The 24,180-nt window shown below is 40.0% G+C and overlaps 1 protein-coding gene across 1 annotated transcript in view; it reads left to right on the plus strand.

Moving 5' to 3' along the window:
* The window catches only part of LOC146636449 (basement membrane-specific heparan sulfate proteoglycan core protein-like), a 35,229-nt gene extending 19,164 nt beyond the window's left edge, over positions 1-16,065 (plus strand). The window contains exons 9-19 of the mRNA XM_085350332.1: positions 726-983; positions 4,297-4,554; positions 5,358-5,477; positions 5,637-5,652; positions 5,732-5,823; positions 6,201-6,251; positions 6,370-6,432; positions 6,559-6,618; positions 15,752-15,814; positions 15,895-15,957; positions 16,058-16,065. Coding sequence (XP_085206458.1) covers positions 726-983; positions 4,297-4,554; positions 5,358-5,477; positions 5,637-5,652; positions 5,732-5,823; positions 6,201-6,251; positions 6,370-6,432; positions 6,559-6,618; positions 15,752-15,814; positions 15,895-15,957; positions 16,058-16,065 — 1,052 coding nt within the window. The remainder of the gene's footprint in view (positions 1-725; positions 984-4,296; positions 4,555-5,357; positions 5,478-5,636; positions 5,653-5,731; positions 5,824-6,200; positions 6,252-6,369; positions 6,433-6,558; positions 6,619-15,751; positions 15,815-15,894; positions 15,958-16,057) is intronic.
* The last annotated feature ends 8,115 nt before the right edge of the window (positions 16,066-24,180 follow it).

The raw sequence follows: 24,180 nt of genomic DNA on the forward strand, positions 1-24,180 counted from the left end.
CATGACGTGTACCAAGCTCTACATGAGCTGCCAGCAGATAAAGCATGTGGGTTAGATCATCTTAAACATGTCAGTATTCGGCTCCTTTGTTTTCCATTGATTTGACTGTCTGTGTGATTCAGGGCTTGTTGTCAGACTCAGTGTTGTCTGTTCTATTAGTGCTGATCAGGGTTAAAGCTAAAGTCCCGTGAATGATTTGCCTTTAACCTGAGCCAGTATGATTTGGAAACTTGTAGAAAGAATTCTGCTGACAGATTAAGCTCCAACGCCCCAGCTTAAAAGTTATGTAACCCATGATGTCACGCCTTTTATGCAAATATCACCATGTGTAATATCCACAGAAAATCTAATCTAAATGCTCAAATAAACCATTTCTACAACCACCGAACACAGCAAAAATAAGTGATGATTCAAAGAGCAGTTACATAAATGCCAAACAAACAAAACTGATCCAAAAATTCTCCAGACTCCATGTAATGATATAAACAAAGGCTAATTAGCTTCTGCAGCTTTTTGCTGCACACTTAGTTTCACCACGCGCCAACCAAGATTCACTGAACCAGCTGCATAAGAAGACCGCAAAAACGCTTCTGTTAGTCTGAGTCAAAGAGGGGATCAAAAATCATGAGAATCCTGGTTTACTGGTGTGCCATTCTAAAGTAAAATGGGGTGATAGCAGTCCTAACATCTGTGAGCTTTGTCTCTTCACTGCATGTTGTTTCCAGATGTTCATTCAGCAGCGTCTCTCACAGTGAGTCCTGACAGAGTGCAACACTTCACCTTTGACTCTGTCTCACTGACCTGTGAGGGAAACTTCACTGAGTGGAGAGTGAGGAAGTTCTCTGAGGATGGCCGACTCTCTGACTGTTGGAGAATGACTGGATCCACATGTAACATCAAAGCATCAAAGTCACATACTGGAGTGTACTGGTGTGAGTCTGGATCAGGAGAGTTCAGCAGTGCAGTCAACATCACTGTACAGAGTATGTTATTATACATTTACTTCTTGGATCTGAATGATTTAGACGTCACATGAACATTTGTCCCAGCTTTGCTCTATGTGAAGTAATTCTATGTGGCAACACAAACAAAACTGAGACAATTTTAGACAAAAAAGCATCAAAATATTCTTTGTTGTTGGTCTTATTTCACTCGATCTTTTCATGCTTTTCAAACATCACGTTTGTAAAAACTTGCACACAGTAATTTTATATTTTCTCTGTCAGAATAAAACTCTAAAGAGCTCAACATCTCTGTTATCACATTAGATGAACTTTTATTGTCTCCATTATTTAAATAACACAACTATACAAATGTTTACAATTTGTATATTTGACTCCTGCAGGGAAAATAAAGGGAGCATCCCAACTATATATCCAGCCCCCTTAATCAAATTTTGAATTTGGGATCTGAGCTTGACAGAAAGTTTGCAAAACCATGTAGCGATAACATAACAGATTCAACAATCTCCCTATAAAATGTAACATGATGCATTTATTTACTCCATGGACCCTCAGCCTTCTAAAAAATGCAAGTGGTGACTACATGAATGATCCACATGATGAACCCACTGTAACTGAACATCTAAACATGAAATATCCGGTTGTTCAGTGATGACGCGACGAATCCTACTTCCGGGTCTAAAGTAGTCTGCGTTTAATATGGCTTTTGTGTTGTTAACATGTAGAGCTGGGCGATATGAGATTTTTTCATATCACGATATGTTTTTTTCATTTCAGGCGATAACGATATCTATCACGATATAAGCCAAATAACTATATTTGTAAGATTTAAATGTGCCGTTGCTCACAAGTAAAATGTGAAATAATCAGCAGCTTGTTTTTATTTAAATATTTATTTCCCATAATAAGTTCAACAGGGTAGATGTACTTAAGGAACATGAGACTTTTTCAGATAAATAAAGGCAAATATTGCAAACTACACAAAAGGCAGCCGCTAAAGCGTTTAAGTTTCAAAATAGAACAAACAAAACAGACTAAATTGTCAATTCCACTTAGAAACAAAATATTAATTCTAAAAATAAATCTTAGTTTGTTTTACAGAAGAACAGACAAAACTGACTAACTTTTGTCAATATCAAATAAACTGAGAACTAAAAGGAAATTCTCAATCTCTCCTTGTTGTATAGCTGAGCTTTTCAAACAGTTTTAACAGTTACTTTAGTCTGACAAAAGCCGAATGACGAATTAGCGCTTCCAGTCAGAGACTGAGGCTACGTCCACACGTACACGGGTATTTTTGAAAACTGAGATTTTCCGTTTTCGTTTTAAAAAATAATCCCGTCCACACATAAAGGCAGAAATGAAGGATAACGCTGCTATGAACATGCCAAAGCAGCAGGTGGCGCTAGATTCCTAACCGTGCAGAAATGTTGGCCAATCAGAAGTCTAGAAGCCTCGGTGGGAAAAAGTAAACAAAGCTGGGGCATAGAAGCAGAACAGAGTCGTATGTGTGGAGGGACAGTAACTGTGTGTATGTAAGCATTTAAACACTGCAGAGAGTAGAATTAACAGTATTGTAGAAATTCATTTCACCGAAACAATAACGTGGCGCACAGTGTGACGCATGCACCAGTTTATTGTATTTCCAGACTTGTTTTCGGCACAATTTACAGTGCACGCTACTCTGTTTTTTGTCAGACTTGAAATAGCCGAAACACCTTCACACTAAGGAACTTCTATGGCTCTTCCGTTCGACAATCTCTCCGGCATTGGAACCATCATCTGTTTTCTCTTCGGTCACGCTCGGTTGATTTTTCTAGTCGGCACACTCATTTCCTCCATTACGCACTGGCTCCATTACCCGCTGGCTGCTTCCCAAACAAACACACGTGCGTGCGGCTTGGCACTTGTGCTGTACGTAACAAGCCACGCGACGTGACGCTGCGGCTGTGATTGGTTCGGCTCTGCGCTACTTAATTTGGATTGGCTGACCTTTTTTTTTTTTTTTTCTTTGAGGACAAGAGCGGCGAGGTCTATCGTGATAGCTTAATTTCTCTATCGAGTAAAAGTTATATCGCAATACATATCGTTATCGTTCTATCGCCCAGCTCTATTAACATGTTTAATGTTATGTATTTTCTTCTATTTGATCTCAAAAAGCTCCTAAAACAGTCAGTGATCACTGTTGACCTCCCTCGGCTTTTATTACCGCTAATCATTTATTTAAGCTCAGTTTTTAAAACCTTAGGATGTAACTACAGCCCAGCCCATGCAGCAGTATATGAATGACTAAGCTTGTATTGTGGATGGATTATCTCAGTTGTTCTCCTGGCTGAAGTTTGGTCCTTTTACAGCATCCTGCCATGCGATTACATTTGTTCCCGACCACCGAGAACACTCACGTTAACTTTTATCGAGTGGAAAAAAAGTTAGCTTGTTTATATTATGGGGCAGGGGCAGGGATAGCTCAGTAGGTAGAGTGGTTGCCCCATGATCGGAAGGTCGGGGGTTCGATTCCCCTTAACAGCTACCCTGAGGTACCCCTGAGCAAGGTACCGTCCCTACACACTGCTCCCCGGGCGCCCAATGGCTGCCCACTGCTTCACTGAGTGAATGGGTTAAATGCAGAGAGCAATTTCCCCACGGGGCTCAATAAAGTACAATAATGTACACACTTTCTTCTTCTTCTTCTTCTTCTTCTTATGCTAACATAGCTGTGTCGCTAGCGGTCACGTAGCACATCATTATATACCAGCTAGCCCAACTTCAGTAACCCTACAAACGTCACTGCTGTTTAGTTTTCTGTCTTCATTTATGCTGGAAGTGATAGCAGAGCTGTACGTTTTAATTTGTTTCCAAAACCCCGCAGTCAGGACATGCTATATTGTATTTAGATAGAAGCTAGCGAGCTAACTCCCTGCTAACTTCTAACTCCGTTAAATGTCATAAATTCCATTTTCATGGATGCCTGGATGTTAAACTCAATTGTTAAACCTGGTAGAGCAGAACGCTGATCATTTTATTAAAGATGAAAGACTTTAGACAGTTTTTCAACTCTCAGTAATGCCATAGTGATCGTTTGATATATGGACCTGCAGCGGAGTTTAGACCCAGACACGGCTAGTGACGTCAGACTGAACAACCGGATTGTCTCTAGTTCAATATTGTCTCCAGTCATTAAAACCAGGCTGAGATCTCCGAAAGGAAAATCTCAGAAAATCTCTCTGAAGCCAGGTCAGCATGTAGATCATGAGACATGACTCACAGCTTTTTCTAAAAGTTTTGCACCAGCTGGTCTGACTGAAACAATATGTTTGTTTTTTTGTTTTCACAGATTATTATTATTATGATGATGTTCCTATCCTGGTGAGTCCTGTTCATCCTGTGACTGAGGGAGCTTCTGTTAGTCTGAGCTGCAGTTTGAGAACACAAAAAATACTTTCCAATGTGTTTTTCTATCACAATGACAAACTGATTCAAAATGATACCCGAGTGGAGCTGAAGATCTCTGCACTGTCAAAGTCTGATGAAGGTTTCTACAAGTGTCAGTACTCAGGAAGAGAGTCAGCACAGAGCTGGATGTCAGTTAAAGGTGAGCAGGATCAAAACATTTGATGGATTTTTATAAATGAGTTTCATGCTTGAGAAGGAACATTAGATTGTCTGTTTAAAGGCTCGAAGTCACCTGGATCTATTTTGTAAGAACTTTATAAAACTATTATATAATATCTCTATATTGTCAGGTTTAATATTGTTGTGATTCAGGACTCAAGTGTGAGACTCAGGTGAAAACAGCAGAGGATGTAATGAGTCAAAGTTTACTCAAACAAAGGATAAATAATTTAACACAACAGATTGTGAGCTTTGACTTGGTCAACAAGAACAAGACATAAATAAACCTAAAATTAATGAGCGAGTCCTACAAAAACATCTTAACTGAGGTGAGAGAGACAGGCCAGAGGAGCGGACATAACAGTGTGAGGGCGGCAGATCTGTGGGAGAGGAGAGAGCAGTTAGGGCAGGAAATCTGAGAGAATGTGACAAGACAGAGAGTGTTCAGAAAGTGGCTGCAACAATGCCTTACTTGGAGTCCAGACTAGCTGGGTTTAGTGGATGAAGGCAGAGGTCTGTGGAAACTGCTGAACGATGGGCAGGCAGGCAAGTGAGGAAGAGGCTCTGAGGGGGGCAGCAGTGGTGGTGAATAGGGGGGTAATGATCCAAGGTGGCAGGCGTCTGACTGGAGGTGAATGATGGCATGAAAATGAATCTTGAAGCAGGAAGAAACTGAAACAAGGGGAAAATCTGTTAGCATATAAACCTTATTTTCCTAGAAAGGATCCTCGGAGACCTGCCTGGTTACCTCACTGAAATATTCATTATTGTTTGTTGTTACAGTAACTGTGTCAGGAGCTGACAGCTCTTCATCTCCTGTGTGGTTGATGGTTGGACTGGTTTGTGGAGTCTCTCTCATTATTATTCTCCTGCTCTTGTTGTATCGCTGCAGACAGTCCAAGTGTAAGAGCCTCTTCTTTTCATGCTGTATTAGAGAGTTTATTTACTACATACACTTTAATTATTCACACATATACATGTATTCTGATCTCATGACACAAAATATCAGTGGAACAATTTATACATGACAAACATGTGTAATAACATTTGTCTCTTTCACAGATTCCTGCTTCACCAGGTTGGTAAAATACTTTTTGTTATTATTTTAAACAAACATCAGTTACTTTTGAGTTTGTTGTGTTTATTTCATGTTTTAGGTTGATCCAGTCTGAGAGTCACAGTCCGGGCTCCTCCACAAATCATGGAGTCAACCAGGATGAAACTCATGTGTGCGACTCTGTTCATCCTAGTCAGTATTTAATCCATCTTTATTATCATTATTAATATTGACTTTTAAAATCAGTCTTCATTAACAGGAACAGTTTTTAGGCTCATTTTGTGCTCAGCAGTTTTTCAAAGAACGTTCGTCAAAATCTAGTTGGACAAACATCCAAACAGCCAGCTGACACATGAACATAAAATGAGAAATAAACAGGATTTTACAACCTGATTGCGTCTTTAACTTGACTGAAAGAATCCAATGTTGTTGTTTAATATCATAACAACACAAAGAGTAACAACATGGTTTGAAAATATGTTATAGTCCTGGTTTTGACTTAAACATAATTATTTAATCTTTAGTTTTTTATTCAATGATTCATTTGACCCTGGCTCATCTTTTTTTAGGTACCAATCACATCTATGACTCAGTTACGCCGGTTGAAGACAACAGAAATGGTGCAGTATATTTGTTGAAAAACACAGAGAATTTAGAGAAGAAACTTGTTTTTGATTTAATGAAACTAATTCCATGTGAAATGTTTACAATCCTGTAACTAAAATATGAACATTTCAGGATCAGATGAACATCAAGATGTCACATACTCTCTTATTGAACTTAAAAACTTTGAAAAGAAGCGTAAGTACATAAAACATGTGCAGTTTAAAATTAATAAATGTAATGTAAAAACACAATAAATAAACATTTTAAAAAATTTGACAGTTAATTATTTCCTTATGTCCAACAATCTGATCATCTTCACAGGGAAGCATCATAAACCAGAGCAGAGTGCTGTTTACTCTGAGGTGAAGACGGGAGCTGCAGGTACAGTCACAACAGTCTCATTCAGTGTTTGTGTGCTTGTGTAGCCACTAGGTAACAAAAGCTCAACACTGCGCCTAGCATCCTGGAGTACTTCTGTTGTCTTTTGTACGTGTTTTGGAGTTTTTACGTTTTGAAGTTTATACGTGCTGCTTTGTCTGTAGGGGCCACCGTAAATATACTTTTATTTATTCACTCCACAGAAAATGTAATAAATAAATCATATAATACAAAAATCAACTATTCACATTTCAACTTTTAACTATTTAAATTTTCAGCTTTTTCCTTTTAAAGCAGGGGTGTCAAACTCAATTGCACAGGGGGCCAAAACTCAAGGCACACTTTAGGTTGCGGGCCAAACAAGATAAACATTTATTGAACACACTAAAACAATGTTTTTAAACATAAATATGAATAAAAACAGACAGGAATATTATTCCAGATTAAATAAACTTAAAAATAATAAACTTTAAATTTAAATATTTTGCTCTTCATAAAAATATATCCTGTCAAAATTATGCAAGTTAGAAATATGAACATGCTGCCAAAACCCCCAGAAAAAATAAATGAAAGCATACACAAGGTTGGAGCCACATGTAGACGGAGCTGGGCGTTGCTTCAGGAATAGAACTAGTAAACTGTGCGCCCATTCAGTGTCGTACTTTCCCTTGAGTGTATCATTACACTGCAGCTCCATCTGAATCTGCACAGGTGCAGTTCAGCAAAGTCCGCTGACTTGGTTCAACATTACTTGGCAACAGGGAAAGTGAGGCAGGTTGCACTGGTGCATTTGTGACAGCTTCACTTGAAATGCCTTCACCGCATCATACATGCCATGTCCATGAACTGACAGATTTCCTTGCTGAGCTCAAAAACTCTATTGAGAATTTTTATCCCAACTCAGCCAACAGACCTCTGTATGATGAGAAATCTCGGCAAACTCTGAATCTATTTCACATGTAAAAGACTGAAATTGATGGTGATTTAAACTTATAGCTCAGATAAAATGTACGGTCTGCGTTACGGTGATCATTACATGCTCCATTTTTAGGACTTTACCACACAGCCTTTCCTGGTGTGTGATGCAGTGATATGCTGTTAACTCACCAGTACAGTTCTGCTCCTGCTTCTTTACTCGCATCCTGCTGACTAGTCCGCTTTTTTCACCGCACAACACCTGCGCTCCATCTGTTGTAAGTCCAACAAGTTTGTCCCAGGGCAGTTTCATGTCGGTTACACTTTGACATACGTTTTAAAAAATGTCTTTTTCTGTCGTTGTCCCGTGCATCGATTTAATGTTCAGTATTTCCTCTCCACGGATGAAGATGGTCAGCTGTGCAATGTCCATCATTGTGGTGTAATCTGTTTAAGTATAACCTGTTTTATTGTGAAAGGGGGGTTCTGAAACTGCAAGTAGAATAATAAAGGTTGGAGTTTGAGTGCTCTACAAAGTGTCGCTTGAATCCTTGCCTAAAACCACGACATGGTGTCAGAAGTGGAATTGCAGTAAGAGCCTTGTCATCGGGGAGTGACGGCAAGCGGCTTTGGGAGCGGTAAAGAGTTTTTCTCCAGACGATAAGATGTCGGACGAAGAAGCAGGAGCTAGTGCAACAGCTACACAGCCTCGCATGTCACGGCCCCACCAGCAAGCTAACGGCGGCTATAATGCTAACGCCAACTTACCCCCGAATGCCACATTCACCATCCAACCTCCCGAGCTGTTTGATTTCTCAAAGCCACAGCAATGGGAAAAGTGGATAAGGAGGTTTGAAAGATTTTGACCTTAGCTTAGAGGCTAACCAGGTAAACACACTCATCTACTGCATGGGGGATGAAGCAGATGATATCCTCCGAGGGCAAGCTTTATCGGACATACAAAGGCAGCAGTACCAAGCAGTAAGAGACACTTTGGATACGTACTTTGTTCCCAGGAAAAACATTATCTATGAGAGAGCCCGCTTTAATCAAAGAACACAGCAAGCTAATGAGACTGTTGACTCGTTTGTCACCGCACTTTATGCTTTAGCTGTAAACTGCAGTTTTGGTGCACTGCACGATGAGTTAATAAGAGATCGCCTCGTTGTGGGTCTGAGGGACATCAGCTTAGCGGAGAGACTTCAAATGGAGAAAGATTTGACGTTGGAGAAAGCGGTTAATCAGGCCCGGCAGTCTGAAGTCATCAAAAAACAACAGACAGACATCAGAGGGGAAAATAAGATGAAAATAGATGCTGTGACAGTGAAGCACAGGGAACAAAAGCATTCAACATTCAAACCCCGAAGAGAACGTAAATGCACAACAAAGGACAAAACACCAAATGGGAGATCATGCTACAGGTGTGGGAAAACCCCTGCGCATGGTAAAGGACAATGCCCAGCAAAAGATGCAACATGTCACTCATGTGGTAAAAGAGGACACTTCCGTAAAGTGTGTAAATCTGTTAAATCTGTGCATTTGATAGAAACAGAGAAAAGTGATGATACGCCCGTGTTCCTTGGTTCTGTAGACGCAGGTTCAGATCCTTGGTATGCAGACCTTACTATCAGAAACCACGAAGTTAGATTTAAGATAGACACAGGAGCTGACGTCTCTGTTATCCCAGCCCAGATGTATTACTGCATAAACCAAAATGAGACAGAGTTATGTAAACCAGATAGACCATTGTTTGGTCCAGGTGGTACTCCACTTGATGTGTTGGGTATGAGCAGAGAAACAATTTGCAAAGGCGAACAGGAAATACAGGAACATGTGTACATTATCAAAGATTTGCACATAGCACTGTTAAGCAGGCCAGCAAGTGTCAAGCTGAACCTTGTGTGTAGAGCTGACAGTATTGACTTGAATGTGTTGAATGAGAACTACCCAAAGCTGTGTCAGGGATTAGGTTTAATGCAACAACCTTATACGATTAAGTTGAAACCCAATGATGTGCCTTTTTCCCTCGCCACACCAAGACGGGTCCCCGTCCCTTTGTTAGGAAAGGTGAAACGGGAACTGGAAAGAATGGAGTCCATGGGAGTAATCAGAAGAGTTGAAGAACCAACAGAATGGTGTGCAGGTATAGTCCCAGTGCCAACAAAAAACGACTATGTGCGTATTTGTGTTGACCTCACTCACCTCAATGAAGCAGTGTGCAGAGAAAAGTACATCCTGCCTTCGGTTGAACAGACACTTGGATCCCTGGCGGGAGCAAAAGTCTTCAGTAAGTTAGACGCAAAAAGAGGCTTCTGGCAGGTTCCATTGTCACCAGAGTCAGCACACTACACAACATTCATTACACCCTTTGGGCGCTTCCACTTTAACAGACTTCCCTTCGGAATAGCGTCAGCCCCAGAACATTTTCAGCGTAGAATGTCAGTGATGCTTAATGGGCTGCCAGGTGTGGTTTGTCACATGGATGACATCCTCATTTGGGGACAGGATCAGCAGGAGCACAACGCCAGGCTGCACACAGTGCTCAATAAACTCCAAGAGGCTGGTGTCACACTAAACCTGGAGAAATGTGACCTGAGCAAACAGGAAGTGAAGTTCCTCGGACATGTTTTGTCTGTGGAGGGAGTACAGCCAGACCCAGACAAAATTGGAGCGATCACAGCAATGAAAGAGCCATCAAACGTCAGTGACGTGCGCAGCTTTCTCGGGATGGTTAACCAATTAGGCAAATTCATCCCAGGACTGGCCGAAAGAGACAAGCCCCTAAGAGACCTGCTCTCGAAGAAAAATCAGTGGGTTTGGAGCTGCGCACAGCAAAAAGCATTCAATCAGCTAAAAGGCGATCTGACTTCAACTCCCATTCTTGCACTCTATGACCCAAACAAAGAGTTAAAACTGTCTGCAGATGCTTCCTCCTATGGACTGGGAGCAGTCCTATTTCAAAAAGAGGGAGAGCAATGGAGAACTGTTGCATATGCGTCTCGTTCTTTAACGGAAACAGAACAGAGGTATGCACAGGTGGAGGAGGAGGCGCTTGGACTAACATGGGGTTGTGAAAGATTCAAAGATTTTCTCATCGGGAGACACTTCTCCTTAGAGACTGACCACAAACCACTCGTCAGCCTGCTAGGACAGCAAGCTCTAACTGAGCTTCCACCCAGAATCCAACGGTTCTGCCTAAGGCTCATGAGGTACAGTTACACCATCTCACACACTCCAGGCAAAGCACTCCTCACAGCAGATGCACTGTCACGTGCACCCGTTAACCAAGACCCTGATTCTAAGGCTACAGCTGAACTACTGGATGACACAAATATATATGTGGATGAAATAGTCAAATGCATGCCTGCTACCTCGACATACATCACACAGTTAAAGGAACAGCTTAAAACCGACAGCATGTGCTCAGATGTCATGGCTTTTTGTCAGAGCAGCTGGCCAGAATACAGCAATCTCACAGGACCAATTAAAGCATATTGGCCACACAGAGACACCTTAACGGTACACGACGATCTGCCACTGAAAGGCACCAGACTAGTGATCCCTACTGCTATGCGCCACTCTGTCCTCATTGCCCTACACGAGGGACATCAGGGAATGTCTAGATGCAGAGAGAGAGCCAGGAAGACAGTATGGTGGCCTGGTCTGAGTGGGCAAATAAATGAACTTGTGAAAAACTGCACCATATGCATCAAAGAGCGTACCAACCCAGTGCAACCTTTAATGCCAAGCCAACTCCCTGAGAGACCATGGCAAAAAGTTGGAGCAGACCTTTTTACGTTTAACAACAGCAACTATGTGCTTCTGGTGGACTACTACTCTAAATTTGTGGAAATAGCCAAATGTACTCCCACAAGATCGGAGGATGTTATAGTGCATCTAAAATCAATCTTTTCCAGACATGGGATTCCAGAGTTTCTCTACAGTGTCAATGGACCTCAGTTTTCAAGTCAACAGTTCAAAGACTTTGCAGCAGCTTATGGGTTCAGGCATGTAAAAAGCAGTCCAAGATTTGCACAAAGCAATGGTGAGGCTGAGCGTCATGTCCAAACTGTGAAAAGTCTGCTAAAGAAAGCAAAAGACCCATATCTTGCACTTCTAGCTTACAGAGCAACCCCATTGGCTAATGGATATAGCCCTGCGCAACTACTAATGGGACGAAGACTGCGCACGTCAGTTCCCCAGCTTCCTTCTTTGCTCAATCCCAGCCTGCCCAACAAGGCTACAGTGTTGACAAAAGCGAGAGAGAGTGATGAAGGACAGTGTTGCGTACAACAGGAGACATCGTGTGACAGAACTTCCTCCACTCTCACCGGGACAACCAGTGTGGATTACAGACACTAGGCGTGAAGGGACTGTCATCTCCTCTCACTCCACACCCCGCTCATACATTGTCGAGACCCCTTCAGGAGCCATCAGGAGAAATAGGCATCACCTCCAGCCATTGCCAGATGCCACACCAAAGTTACAAACCCCAATTACGCCTGTCAGTCCAACAGAGAACACCCTGCCTGCTTCAAACCTATCGGCGGCTACAACTCTGACTCCTAAGACAGAAGACCCAGGTCCTGTCAGAACTAGGGCTGGCAGGGTTGTCAAAAAACCACAAAGACTGGACTTGTGAAAATAAACGAAACAAAAAAAAAAAGACATGGGTTTAAAAGTAAAGGAAAAAAGGTTGAAGAGAAAGAAAAGTTTCTATGAAAGGTTCTAAGAAAAAAAAAGAGTACAGTTTTCATATATGCAGTAAATGTTCTTGTAAGTTTGATGTTTTCAGCGAAAGGAGGATGTGGTGTAATCTGTTTGAGTATAACCTGTTTTATTGTGAAAGGGGGGTTCTGAAGCAGGAAGTAGATAATAAAGGTCAGAGTTTGAGTGCTCTACAAGGTGTCGCTTGAATCCTTGCCTAAAACCACGACAATCATGTCTGTACTTTCATCCACAGCAAGATGCAATAAAGTTTTTGCTTCTTTCACACAACTGTGTTCTTAAATCAGTGGCCATGTCACAAACCCGATCAGCAATCGTATTTCTCCTCAGGCTCACATTTGTCAAAATCTGCGTTTTGTCTGGACACAAGACGTCGCACACCTTCATCATGCAGCTCTTCAGAGTGGTACCGGGCTGATTTGGCTATCTTCTCTTCTACAATAAAACTTGCTTTCACAACAGCTTCACTTTGATTTTTGCTCTGGTGAAAAAAGTCTGCTGAAATGTCAGATTCTTCTTTAGCTCTTCTACTTTCTGTTAGTGATGGGTCGGTCGCGAACGAAATGGCTCTTAGAGCCGGATCTTTGACGTGAACGACGCAAGCCGGCTCCTTATCGCGAGCCGTGGGTTTTTTTTTTCTTTCTCTCACCCTCTCTCTCGCACTTTTTTCCACTTCACTCAGCATGCGAGCCTTGTGCTTTAAGCTGGGCAGAGGGGGGAGGGGCGGTAGTTACACTCAGTAGCACAGGAACAGAGCGGGAGGGAGAGAGAGAGAAAGAGAGCCAGGGACAACAACGTCACATTAGAAAGGTATAGTAACCATCCACAACTATTTTCAGTTGCAGATGATAAAGGATTCAGAAAGTTTATTCATGCAGGCCCATATGACAGAGAATATGCATGTTCTTTTTGTTTTCATATTATAATTTATATTTAATTGTGTTGTGTTTTGCAGTGTTTTGTGTTGTTTCACTTTAAATTTGTAAAAGGAAAAAGCTGAAAATTTAAATAGTTAAAAGTTGAAATGTGAATAGTTGATTTTTGTATTATATGATTTATTTATTACATTTTATGTGGAGTGAATAAATAAAAGTATATTTATGGTGGCCCCTACAGACAAAGCACGTACAAACTCCAAAACACGTTAAAACTCAGAAGCACAGAAGTGTGTGGTAATAACGTGTAAATGAACATTTTTTTTAAATTATTTGACTATATATGAATGCTTGTGTATAAATACATAAACAATACACATATGCTTTCAATTGTGTAATTTAAGTGATCTAGGTAGCTCTGTTTTGGAAGTTCAGTTCATGCTAGAAATGTGTTTTGGAGTTTGTACGTGCTTTGTCTCTAGGGGCCACCGCATATATTTATATATAAACATATATAAATAAAACCACTTTTTTTTGTACATCAGTAATTCCCTTTGTGCATAATTTTATATTATTGTTAATAATATATTAATTAAAGCAACAAAACAACCTGAAGAGCCGGTTCGGAGCCGAAAGAGCCGGAAATCCCATCACTATTTCCTGTAGTTTCTGCATTTAGGTTTTTCAGCTTATCCTGACGTTTTGTCTTGCAGTGCCGTCTTAAATTAAATTCCTTCATTACAGCCACATTAGCTCCACTAATAAGACACACGGGTTTACCAGCAATGTCTGTAAACATATATTCAGTCACCCACTGGCGCTGAAAGGCTCTGCTTTCAGAATCAACGTTTCTCTGCACCATTGTGAGCGGCTAGCTTCACAATAACAGCAGTTTGACTTGATTGACGCGGGAATGTTCCCAGTTAGCCTAGCGTTCAGCAAGGAGGCTGCAGCGCTGCATTATGGGATCTGTAGTTTGTATATTATTAGCGTCTCATATCACCGGGCCATGCATAACAATAATAGTACATCTATATAAAATGATCTCTGATTTTGACACGTGTTTTAAAGAAATTTAAAGTGAAACAACACAAAACACTGCAAACCACAACACAATTAAATATAAATTAAAATATGAAAACAAAAAAAAGATGCACATTCTCTGTTATATGGGTCTGCATGAATAAACTTTCTGAATCCTTTATCATCTGCAACTGATAATAGTTGTGGATGATTACTATACCTTTCTAATGTGACGTTGGCTGTGTCCCAATTAAGAGACCACACGCTTGAAGTACGCATTTTGAGTGCGATTATGTCACCGCCACGCGACGACTGCTGTCCCAATTCGAAGTGTACTTCAAATGCATACTCCAAGTGCGCCGTCGATTTCCCCAAATATCAAGTGTGGTCCGGTGAACGCTTCGTGGTCCCATATATCCCACAATTCATAGCGCGGCGGTGGGTGTGGATAATTTTGTCGCAAAATACCCCACAAGAATAACGCTCCCCAGTGGCTGCAGCCAGACCCTTCTCCAAAATACGGCAGAAGGGAGCGGCCGAAGAGAACTGTCCGCACTTCTCGTACTTATAGTACGCACCGTACGCGTAGTGCACCAGACCACGCTTGATATTTGGGGAAATTGACGGCGCATTTGGAGTATGCATTTGAAGTACACGTCGAATTGGGACAGTCGTCGTCGTGTGGCGGTGACGTAATCGCACTCAAAATGCGTACTTCAAGCGTGCGGTCTCTTAATTGGGACACTGTCTCTCCCTCCCGCTCTGTTCCTGTGCTACTTTGCGTGTAACTACCGCCCCTTCCCCCTCTTCCCAGCCCAAAGCACAAGGCTCGCATACGGAGTGAAGCGGAAAATAAGTGCGAGAGAGAGGGTGAGAGAAAGAAGGAAAAAAAAACCCACGGCTCGCGTCGTTCACGTCAAAGACCCGGCTCTAAGAGCCGTTTCGTTCGCGACCAACACATCACTAATTTGTTGGGTTGCCTTTCACATAAGTCCTTAATCTTGGAGGCAAAAAGTCCACTTTTCATCTGGATTTACTGAATCACAGCATCCAGAGCTTCTGAACCAGACCACCAATCACATAACCAAAGACCATCAAATAACACATAATCTGAGTGTGCTCTATCACTGGAGGCACAGCAGAGCACTTTTTACGCTGTTTTTTTGATACAGGAAAGTATCAGATGTGCCAATAACATGGAAATGTGTGTATGTGGAATAGATGTAGGGCATATAAAATATGAGTAAGGGATGAAAGAAGGGAGTGATGCAGACGGGCAGATGAGTATAAATGGAGCTGTTTGGGAAGGTTCGAGGTTCTTTATGTAGTTTGCTAAAGATGAGTAACATCGTAAGAAAGCACTGTGGAGTCACAGTCAAAAGTTTCAGTTGCCCAATCACTGTGGACTTATGAAGTGAAATTATCATTTTTTTTGTCTCTCAAAAGAGTTGGAAGACTTTGTACCGTGTTACTCATTCCTCATTTGGACTTTCAAATCAGACTTGATCTGCAGAGTTTAAATCCACATGTGTGCAACAGCTCTGTGTCATATATCTGCTGATCAAATGTATCCTGAGCTCTGACTTCTCTTTTAGAGGACAGTCTGATGTATGCTGAGGTCAAACACCCCAAAAAAGGAAAAGCCAAGAAGAAAGCAGGTAAACAAATTCTGCCATCACCTCCAGTGAATGTTGTTCAACATGTTTATCTGGTCTTAAAATCTTCTTTCCACTCACAGGAAAATCAAGTCCTGCAGCTGATGCAGCAGTTTATTCTGAAGTCACATTAGGAAGCTTTCCTGGTAATTATGCTTCTGTGCAGGATGAGTTATTCTTCAAGTTATTAAATGGCGAACATCCTGAAACTTGGACATTTCTGTTCTTTGTGTGTTTGTCTTACAGGTCAGTGAGGAGAGCTGCAGCAGCAAAAAGGAGCATTTTATGAATCCACTGTTGCTCCTCTGCTGCTCAAATATCAGATGCTCAGTCTTTAGTGTTTATGAAGATGATATTGAATAATAATATGATATATAGTTGGTACTGTGTTTTAGCATAAAGCACACAGAGATGTTTCCTGTTTCAGAGTCATGCTCTTTATATTTAGCTGATATTTTTATTCATTGTTGAGCTTTTGTATAAAACTTTGAATGTATCCTGTTCCACAGAGAAAAAAGTCTGTGATTTTTAGTAACTGATAGCAGCAACTTAAAGTCAGCAGAGTTACATTAGGAAGTGCTGGTATAAACACCCACAAATACTTTTACTGTCTGAGTGCAAAGATCTATATTGTGTAAAAAATAATTATTTGGTATAAAAACATGAAAAAGCTCTGGCTGCATCATGATTCATTTAATGTCAGATACTTTTATTGTAGTTTTAATGTATCTCGTATTTTAATCTGAAGCTGTGAATGTTTTTTTTAATGTTGTTTGCTGTTCTCACTTTTTCTGAATTTTACATAGTTTTTTAAAAGTTATTTATTTTGAATGTAGAGCACTGTGATCAGCTCTGTTGTTTTGAACATAGTATATAAATACATTTGACTTTGACTTCACTTTCTCTTGTATTTTAATCTGAGTAAAGATTAAAGATTGTTTGGGCTTGATTAGATTTTCTTGGCTTTATGATTTGCTTTAAAGCTTTTATTGGAGCTGTATTGTGATACTACCTTCTATTTTTTTTCAGTAGGGCGCAGTGCTCTCCATTTAGAAGTACTTTGAATTCGTGTATGTACACATTCCTACTATTATTAATTACTAATTATTGAAGAAAGAAAAGTCTGATCATTAAAACAAGTTGGTTAGGTCGCAGTGGATATTTGTGTCCAGAGCTCTGCGAGTTGATGATCCAGTCATGGCCTTTGATGATGTTGAGCATCACTCGCTGTCCTGTGCTTGTCCCACATGTGGCTTTCTAGAGGAACAGAACACAGCTGGGTGCGAAAACATCGTCAGTACACACTGTGAGGTGCAGCTCTGCATTATTTGTCTGTTTGTTTTTAAAATATTATTACCCTCCATCCAGAAGCAGACGTGGACAGGTCACCACTGTGTCACATGACTAACTCACAGAGACACACAAACATTCAAACACCACGGCACAGGAGTTTTACTTTGTTTGTTGTTAGACTAGAATAGAATTATTGTCATTGCACATGTCACAAATAAAAGGCAACAAAATGCAGTATTGTTGTTGTTTTGTAGTATCTTAAAATACACTATGTAAGTTTTGGTATTATTTCCCAACATGTACTGTGTAACTTTTATGAATTTATGAAGATATTGAATTTAACTGTAGTGAAACCCTAAACTCAGAGATCCTGGTCTAACTCTACAGATCTCCTCTGGAACCAAACTTTATTTTTGACTTGTTTGAGAAAATACTCACATAAACACAATTTTAAGTCTAATTTTCAGGTTTGGCCACATTTCATTGACTCATTTTATTAGTGACTGGTCTGCTATATTATTCATCTTCAAACTGAGCATCAGGAAGAAAGGTGATTGAATGTGACATGGCTGACAGGCTGGTCTGGGTTATCTGGGTTTACTAGTAAAAGACCATAAAGGAGAAAATCCCCAGTGAGTGGCAGGTATCTGGGTGAAAATGCCTTGTTGATGTCAGGAGAATGACCAAACTACTTTAAGCCAATAGTTTAAGGTTTTGCCACTGAGCAGGGAAGCGGGACTGAATAGCTGCACTTTCTTAGCAGAAACAGGGAATTTTTTACAAGTGAAAATGGTGAAAAAAAAAAAAAAAACAGTTAAAAAAGTGACATCCACAGCAGTGTAATCCCCAGCTCCTGGTCTGATTCTCCAAATACAAAAAACATCCTTCCACAGCTTTTCCAGAACTATTTAAAAAAAAGTCTCTGAGCTTTCCCCTCCCCAAGATTCCTGGACATAAAGGAGAAAACGGGTACGTAATTTTAAAAACACAAAAAGGAAGGTCTTGACTTACAAGCCAGAGTGACACTGACTGTTTGTCCTACAATGATCCAGCATCAACTGAAGCTCTGCACTCTGCAACCCAGAGGTGGAAACCCTCCTCACTGTCCCAAAACTACACAAATATGAGAACACCAGAACAGACACACACACACACACACACAGTGGCTGCATGACTGGCAGGACTCTTGTGAACCACACTGTTTACACAGATGATCTTGTGGTCTTTAGTCCTCATAGTGCTGGTCTCCTGCAGCGCCTTCACGCATGTTCTGCTTCTAGTGTGGTGATATCAGACATATCCAAATGTTTGACTTTTGGTTTTGTTTGTTTGTTTGTTTTTATCCTGAAATAAAGCGGGCACTTGTACATACAGACAGGTTTTTGAAAGACAAAATTATGGGATTTGTGAAGCTAAACTTAATAAATGTTACGTGTGGTCAGATTGCTTCTTATTTGTGTGTGGATTGAAGTAATTATAATAAAATTGAAATTGCTTGTCTATTTGCCTAACAATTCCTCTTATCATGCATTGTGGCAAAGGATGAAAATAGTAGTGCACTCCAGAGTGTGAATATGGACATTACTCTTATTTTTATTGCATAAATGGACAAGAGCGTGATAGTAAAGCACAACCTGTCATGCTTCCAGAATAGAAAATAACTGCACTATGCTGGCAACACAACTTTGGCTCTGTCAAAGCATCTGCACACAGACAGCATGCTAATGCTAACCTAGCCAAGAACCAAGAGTGATGTTAAAGCTGAGTGAATGCTGACCCCAGGACCCGAACTTCAAAAGGTAACAAACAGAGGAGCAGTCAGACTGCAGCGTCTGTTTCTACCTGTTCATGTTTCTACAGAGAATCACCATCAAGATATCAAGATCGCGTCTCTCTGTACTGGTTTTCATCTTTGCTTGGTGCTGTCGACTTTAAGGTTCATTCCTGAATACTAAGAGAAAAATTATATTTGTGTCCTCATTAGGACAGGGATTTGTGTTGGTGTGTGACTGTAACCTCAGGTTTGTATTGTTAAATGGAGATTATTAGCTTGTGTATTTCAGGTTATTTTATAGAGTAACATTTTGCATTACTTTTAATGCAAAATGTTTTAGTGTAACAAGTGTAATTCATTACTTTTTTGAGTAACAACACTGATCACAACAAAGAGGGAAAATACCTCCAACATGCACAAACATTTGATCACAGAGCGTGGAGCTCTTTTTTGTGATAAATGTATTTTATTTGCTTTTTAAATCACCAGTAGACCTTATTTTTGACCTTATAAACAACTTTTTTTAGTTTAATTTAGTTTTCATAGAAAGGTGGTCCTCACAGAGACTACAAACATCGTCTCTGCTTGCCGTACAAGTCACAGGACGCCCCCGATACTATATCTATGTCATATTATTATTCAATATCATCTTAACAAAAGTGACAAAAAACTGAGTGTGTCTGATATTTGGGCAGCAGAGGAGCAACAGTGGATTCATAAAATGCTTCTTTTTGCTGCTGCAGCTCTCCTCACTGACCTGTAAGACAAACACACAAAGAACACAAATGTCCAAGTTTCAGGATGTTCGCCATTTAATAACTTGAAGAATAACTCATCCTGCACAGAAGCATAATTACCAGGAAAGCTTCCTGATGTGACTTCAGAATAAACTGCTGCATCAGCTGCAGGACTTGATTTTCCTGTGAGTGGAAAGAAGATTTTAAGACCAGATAAACATGTTGAACAACATTCACTGGAGGTGATGGCAGACTTTGTTTACCTGCTTTCTTCTTGGCTTTTTCATTTTTGGGGTGTTTGACCTCAGCATACATCAGACTGTCCTCTAAAAGAGAAGTCAGAGCTCAGGATACATTTGATCAGCAGGTATATGATACAGAGATGTTGGACATGTGGACTTAGAAGTCGATTTAAACTCCTGACAAGTACAATACATTTAAAAAAATAAAAATAAAAATCAACTGTTAGCAGCGACACTTCAGCTTGTGTCTTATTTGTGTGTGAGAGGTGGATGGAGGCTAATAAACTCTGGCTGTCTGAACTCAGATGCATCTGATACTCATTGCACTCACTGCTGCGTTGAAATCCAGCTCTCCCAGGTACTCATTGCCAGACTGTTGAACTACTCAGTTTGTAGCATCACTAAGACCACATGACTTGTGATGTTTATATACTCACCTGCTAAACTAAGCAGCCTTACCTACCGAGTCTGTCTTCTTTGTCTGAGATCCATTCTGGCACATCAGGCATCTGCAGAGACTTACCTGAGAGCTGAGTCATACCAAGTTTAGAATTTATGGAGCTTTTGACACACTAACCTGTTAGCAGAACTAAATATGTCCATGATGGAGACATTTGGAAAAAGTCACCTCTGAACTGACTTAAGTGATTGTGAGATGAACCTGTTAAACTTTCGACAACCGATCTGATGAAGAGACTGAACTCACACCTTGGAAGAAGCTGTTTTTATTGTTCTTTGCAAACATTCTGACCTGCTGTGTTGGTCGCAAATTGGTCGCACTCGAGTGCCCTGCATGTGATTGAAAAACTGCATCTTGTGTTGTCAGGGGTTGGAAGTATTTTTCATTTCTGTACCAGTAGTATTTCCATCTAGAAGAAGATGATGATGATGATGATGGGCTCACAGAGCAATTCAAGGTCACACTGCCCCCTATTGGAACAGCTGTCCTATCAGCACCAAGTCTTGCCTTTGGTTTATCTGTAGTTCATTTTAGAACAATAACATAAAAGTAAATGACTGAATCAGAACAATTTAAAGAACTGGGTGGAAATATGTAAATGATGAAATGCCATGAAACGATTAGGGTGTCACAGCACCCTCTCTTGGAACACCAACTTTTAGATAATAAACCACAATTGAATTTTATACTATAAAATTTTAATTTTATTCTGCCAAAAATGTTCACATTAAATTATATTTTTAATATAAATACACTTTTTACTAACTACAACACTGAACCTGATAAGCTTTTAAGAAAAGTGGATACAGTGGAAAAAACAGTTATTTGAACACCTGCCTATTTTTTGTCTCCTACTTACAAAGAAATGAACAGTCTCTAATTTTTTGTGGTTGTTTCATTTAATGGGGAGGCAACAGAATATCAACCAAAAATCCAGTTAAAACACATCACATCAAAGTTATAAACTGATTTGCTTGCTATTGAGTGGAATAAGTATTTGACCAACCAGTAAGGATTCCAGCGCCTCCAGACAGATGTGGCATATAGCTCATTATGAGTATAAAGGCCCACAGAATCATTTTTGTTGTTCCAGGTTTGCAGGCACATGTGCAGTCCTGTCTTAAGTTTGCCAGTAAACATCTAAATGATTCAGAGAATGATTGGGGGAATGTGCGGTTTTCCAGTGAAACCGAAATCATATCTGTCATATCAACTAGACACGCTGTGTTTGGATATAAAGAAATCCTGAGTGTGACCCAAAGAACAACACGTCAAGCAGGCAGGTGGAAAGATTATGCTTTGGGATATTTTTCACTAAGGGTACAGGACAACTTTGCTGCACCAACGGTCAAGGTCATATACTTTACACAAACCCTTCATCTAGCCAGAATACTGAAGTCGTGGACAGGTCTTGCAGAATCACACTGACCCAAAACATACCACCAATTCAACAAAGGAGTGGCTAAAATAGAAGCACATTAAGGTCACAGAGTGGCCTAACCAGTCTCCAGACTTCAGTCCTACAGAAATCCTGAGGAGGGAACTGAAGCTTCAAGTTCCCAAGCAGCAGCCAAGAAACCCAAAGGATTTAAGGATGGAGACATCAGTTGCATTGTAGATTTATTATCAAGCCAGAAGAAAATCTATAGTCTCCTTTTTTCCCTACTCTGTGACTGCGTGGCCTTAATTCAGCTGCCAGACTGTCGGCCAGTTTATTTACACTGGAAATAATATTGTGCTGTAAGCGGTCATATTAATGTGTGTCACAATTAAATCTCTAAGTTGATGTAAGTATTTGAGTGAAGATGAGGCTAAACTGACATTCAAACTCAAAATGTGAACTAATGTATTTTAAAGTGACAGTCGGATTGTAATCTGATTACATTTCATGTTGAGATTTATTAACAGATTGAGGTTCAGTCATTAAATTATGTTAAATAGCACATATAAATGTAAAAATCAATTCAGATACTTACCTTGAGCATTTTCATAGATGAATGTACAGGACGCTAAAAATGAATAAAATCTCATCGGACATACAGCTAATAAAATCAATATGAAATTAAACTTTTTTAAGACAATTTTTTAGATGAAACAATGATCACAACATTGGTGTGCTTATATTTGTCAAACAGGCTCTAAACACAATAACTAAAACAACTGTAACACATTTTGCTTAAACAATCACAAAATATCACAAGTCTGCTTTGTTCCAGCTCTCAGGTAAACAGGTTAAAGCAGTGACTCACTGTAATTCTCACAAATCAGAAACATTTTCATTAATCGCTGCCATTCAAACAATGTCAGACGTGTACTTACAGAAAAAGCCCATCATGCACAGCAAAGAGTGCCCCATCATCACATCCAGCCCTGCTGCACTCTGATCCACAGATAGATCAAAGAGTTGTACTTTACAGGAAAAGAGAAGTTGTGTTTAGTATAGATACAACAAGAGTTTTTCTATAGGTTTCCTCTTCTGATTGGTCTCTCTGTGCTTCCTTCCCTTTCACACAAATGTCAAACAGCTCTTGTAGCTTTGACCGCAGCAGTTGTGTGACATATTTATATTTCCTGTCCAGTGAAATAGAAGCTTGTTACTTGTGTTGTTTCCTTTCTCTTCAATGTGCAAAGCTGTTCTGTTGCTTCAAGTCAGGAGACATATTTTGCCTTTTTTGTGTGATTTTTGCAGTTTCCTGTGGATTATTATCATGCTGCAGAATTCCTTTTCCAGCAGGTCTCTGCAGACTGGGAGTCATCTTATCACCCAATGTTCTGATATATATCCACAGCATTCATTCTCCCCCAACATGTTTTGTTTTCAGCCTCTTGTCGTCAATCTCCTGGACTCTGCACTCACAGAGATAGTTGTGTTCTAGAAACATTTTTCTATCATCTTTTCCATCTTTCTGAAGTCTGACAATCTGATTTTTCTGTCATTCTGGAACTTATTTTGCATATGTCTTCATGATGTATACAGGTAGTGTAACACACATATAAACCTGGAATACCATAGATCTCTAAATGATCTGATTTTGTTGTTGAATTTTGCTTTTACGTTTGGTTTGAGACCCAAACCCAGGAAATGACTCACTGTGTGGTTGAAGTGAAACTAAAGTAACAAAGACAACAAATAAATTCATAGTTAGGTTTATTATCTGTTGCCATTCAAAACAAAGAACAAACGCATTTATTCTGAATTCTTTGTGTTGTTTTGACATGTATGTACAGATGCACACTGACCTCAGCATCTGACTACATGTAAATACAATAAAAGAAAACAAACAGATGATGTGAAATAATGACTGAAACACTGTAATGATGATGTTTGAAGTTTAAATTTACTCCCTCCAGTCAATAATTAATGTGATATATGATATAATAATATGTAACATATGAACATAGAACACCTGTTATTAAGCAGCTCCATTGGCTTCCAGTTCACCTCCGTGTCAATTTCAAGATCCTGCTTCTTGCTTTCAAAGTGCTTCGTAACTTCACTCCTCTATATTTATCTGATCTTCTCCATACGTACTCACCCACTCATACACTTCGCTCGTCTTCAGCTTCCCTTCTGTCTGTTCCACCTGCTCGCCTGACTACCATGGTATTTAAGAACAGGAACAAATAACAAACTTGGGTATGCTAAAATAAAATGAACTCCAGGAATGCCTGGTTATTTCAGAAGGTTGAAGCCAGGTGTGCTACATATATATGAATATTTACACCATGCAGAGAAATGCAGCTGTTTTTCAGCGTGGGAAACTGAAAGTTTCTCTTGGTGGCCACAGACATTTTTCTTTGGGCCAGTATGTGTCTTCACCAGTGATGCTTCTTTTAAACTGTTTTTACACATTGTTATACCT

The sequence above is a fragment of the Diplotaxodon limnothrissa genome, linkage group LG3, assembly GCF_057381915.1.
Source record: "Diplotaxodon limnothrissa isolate DT_005_m linkage group LG3, D_limnothrissa_male_GT1.1, whole genome shotgun sequence".
Taxonomy (NCBI): domain Eukaryota; kingdom Metazoa; phylum Chordata; class Actinopteri; order Cichliformes; family Cichlidae; genus Diplotaxodon; species Diplotaxodon limnothrissa.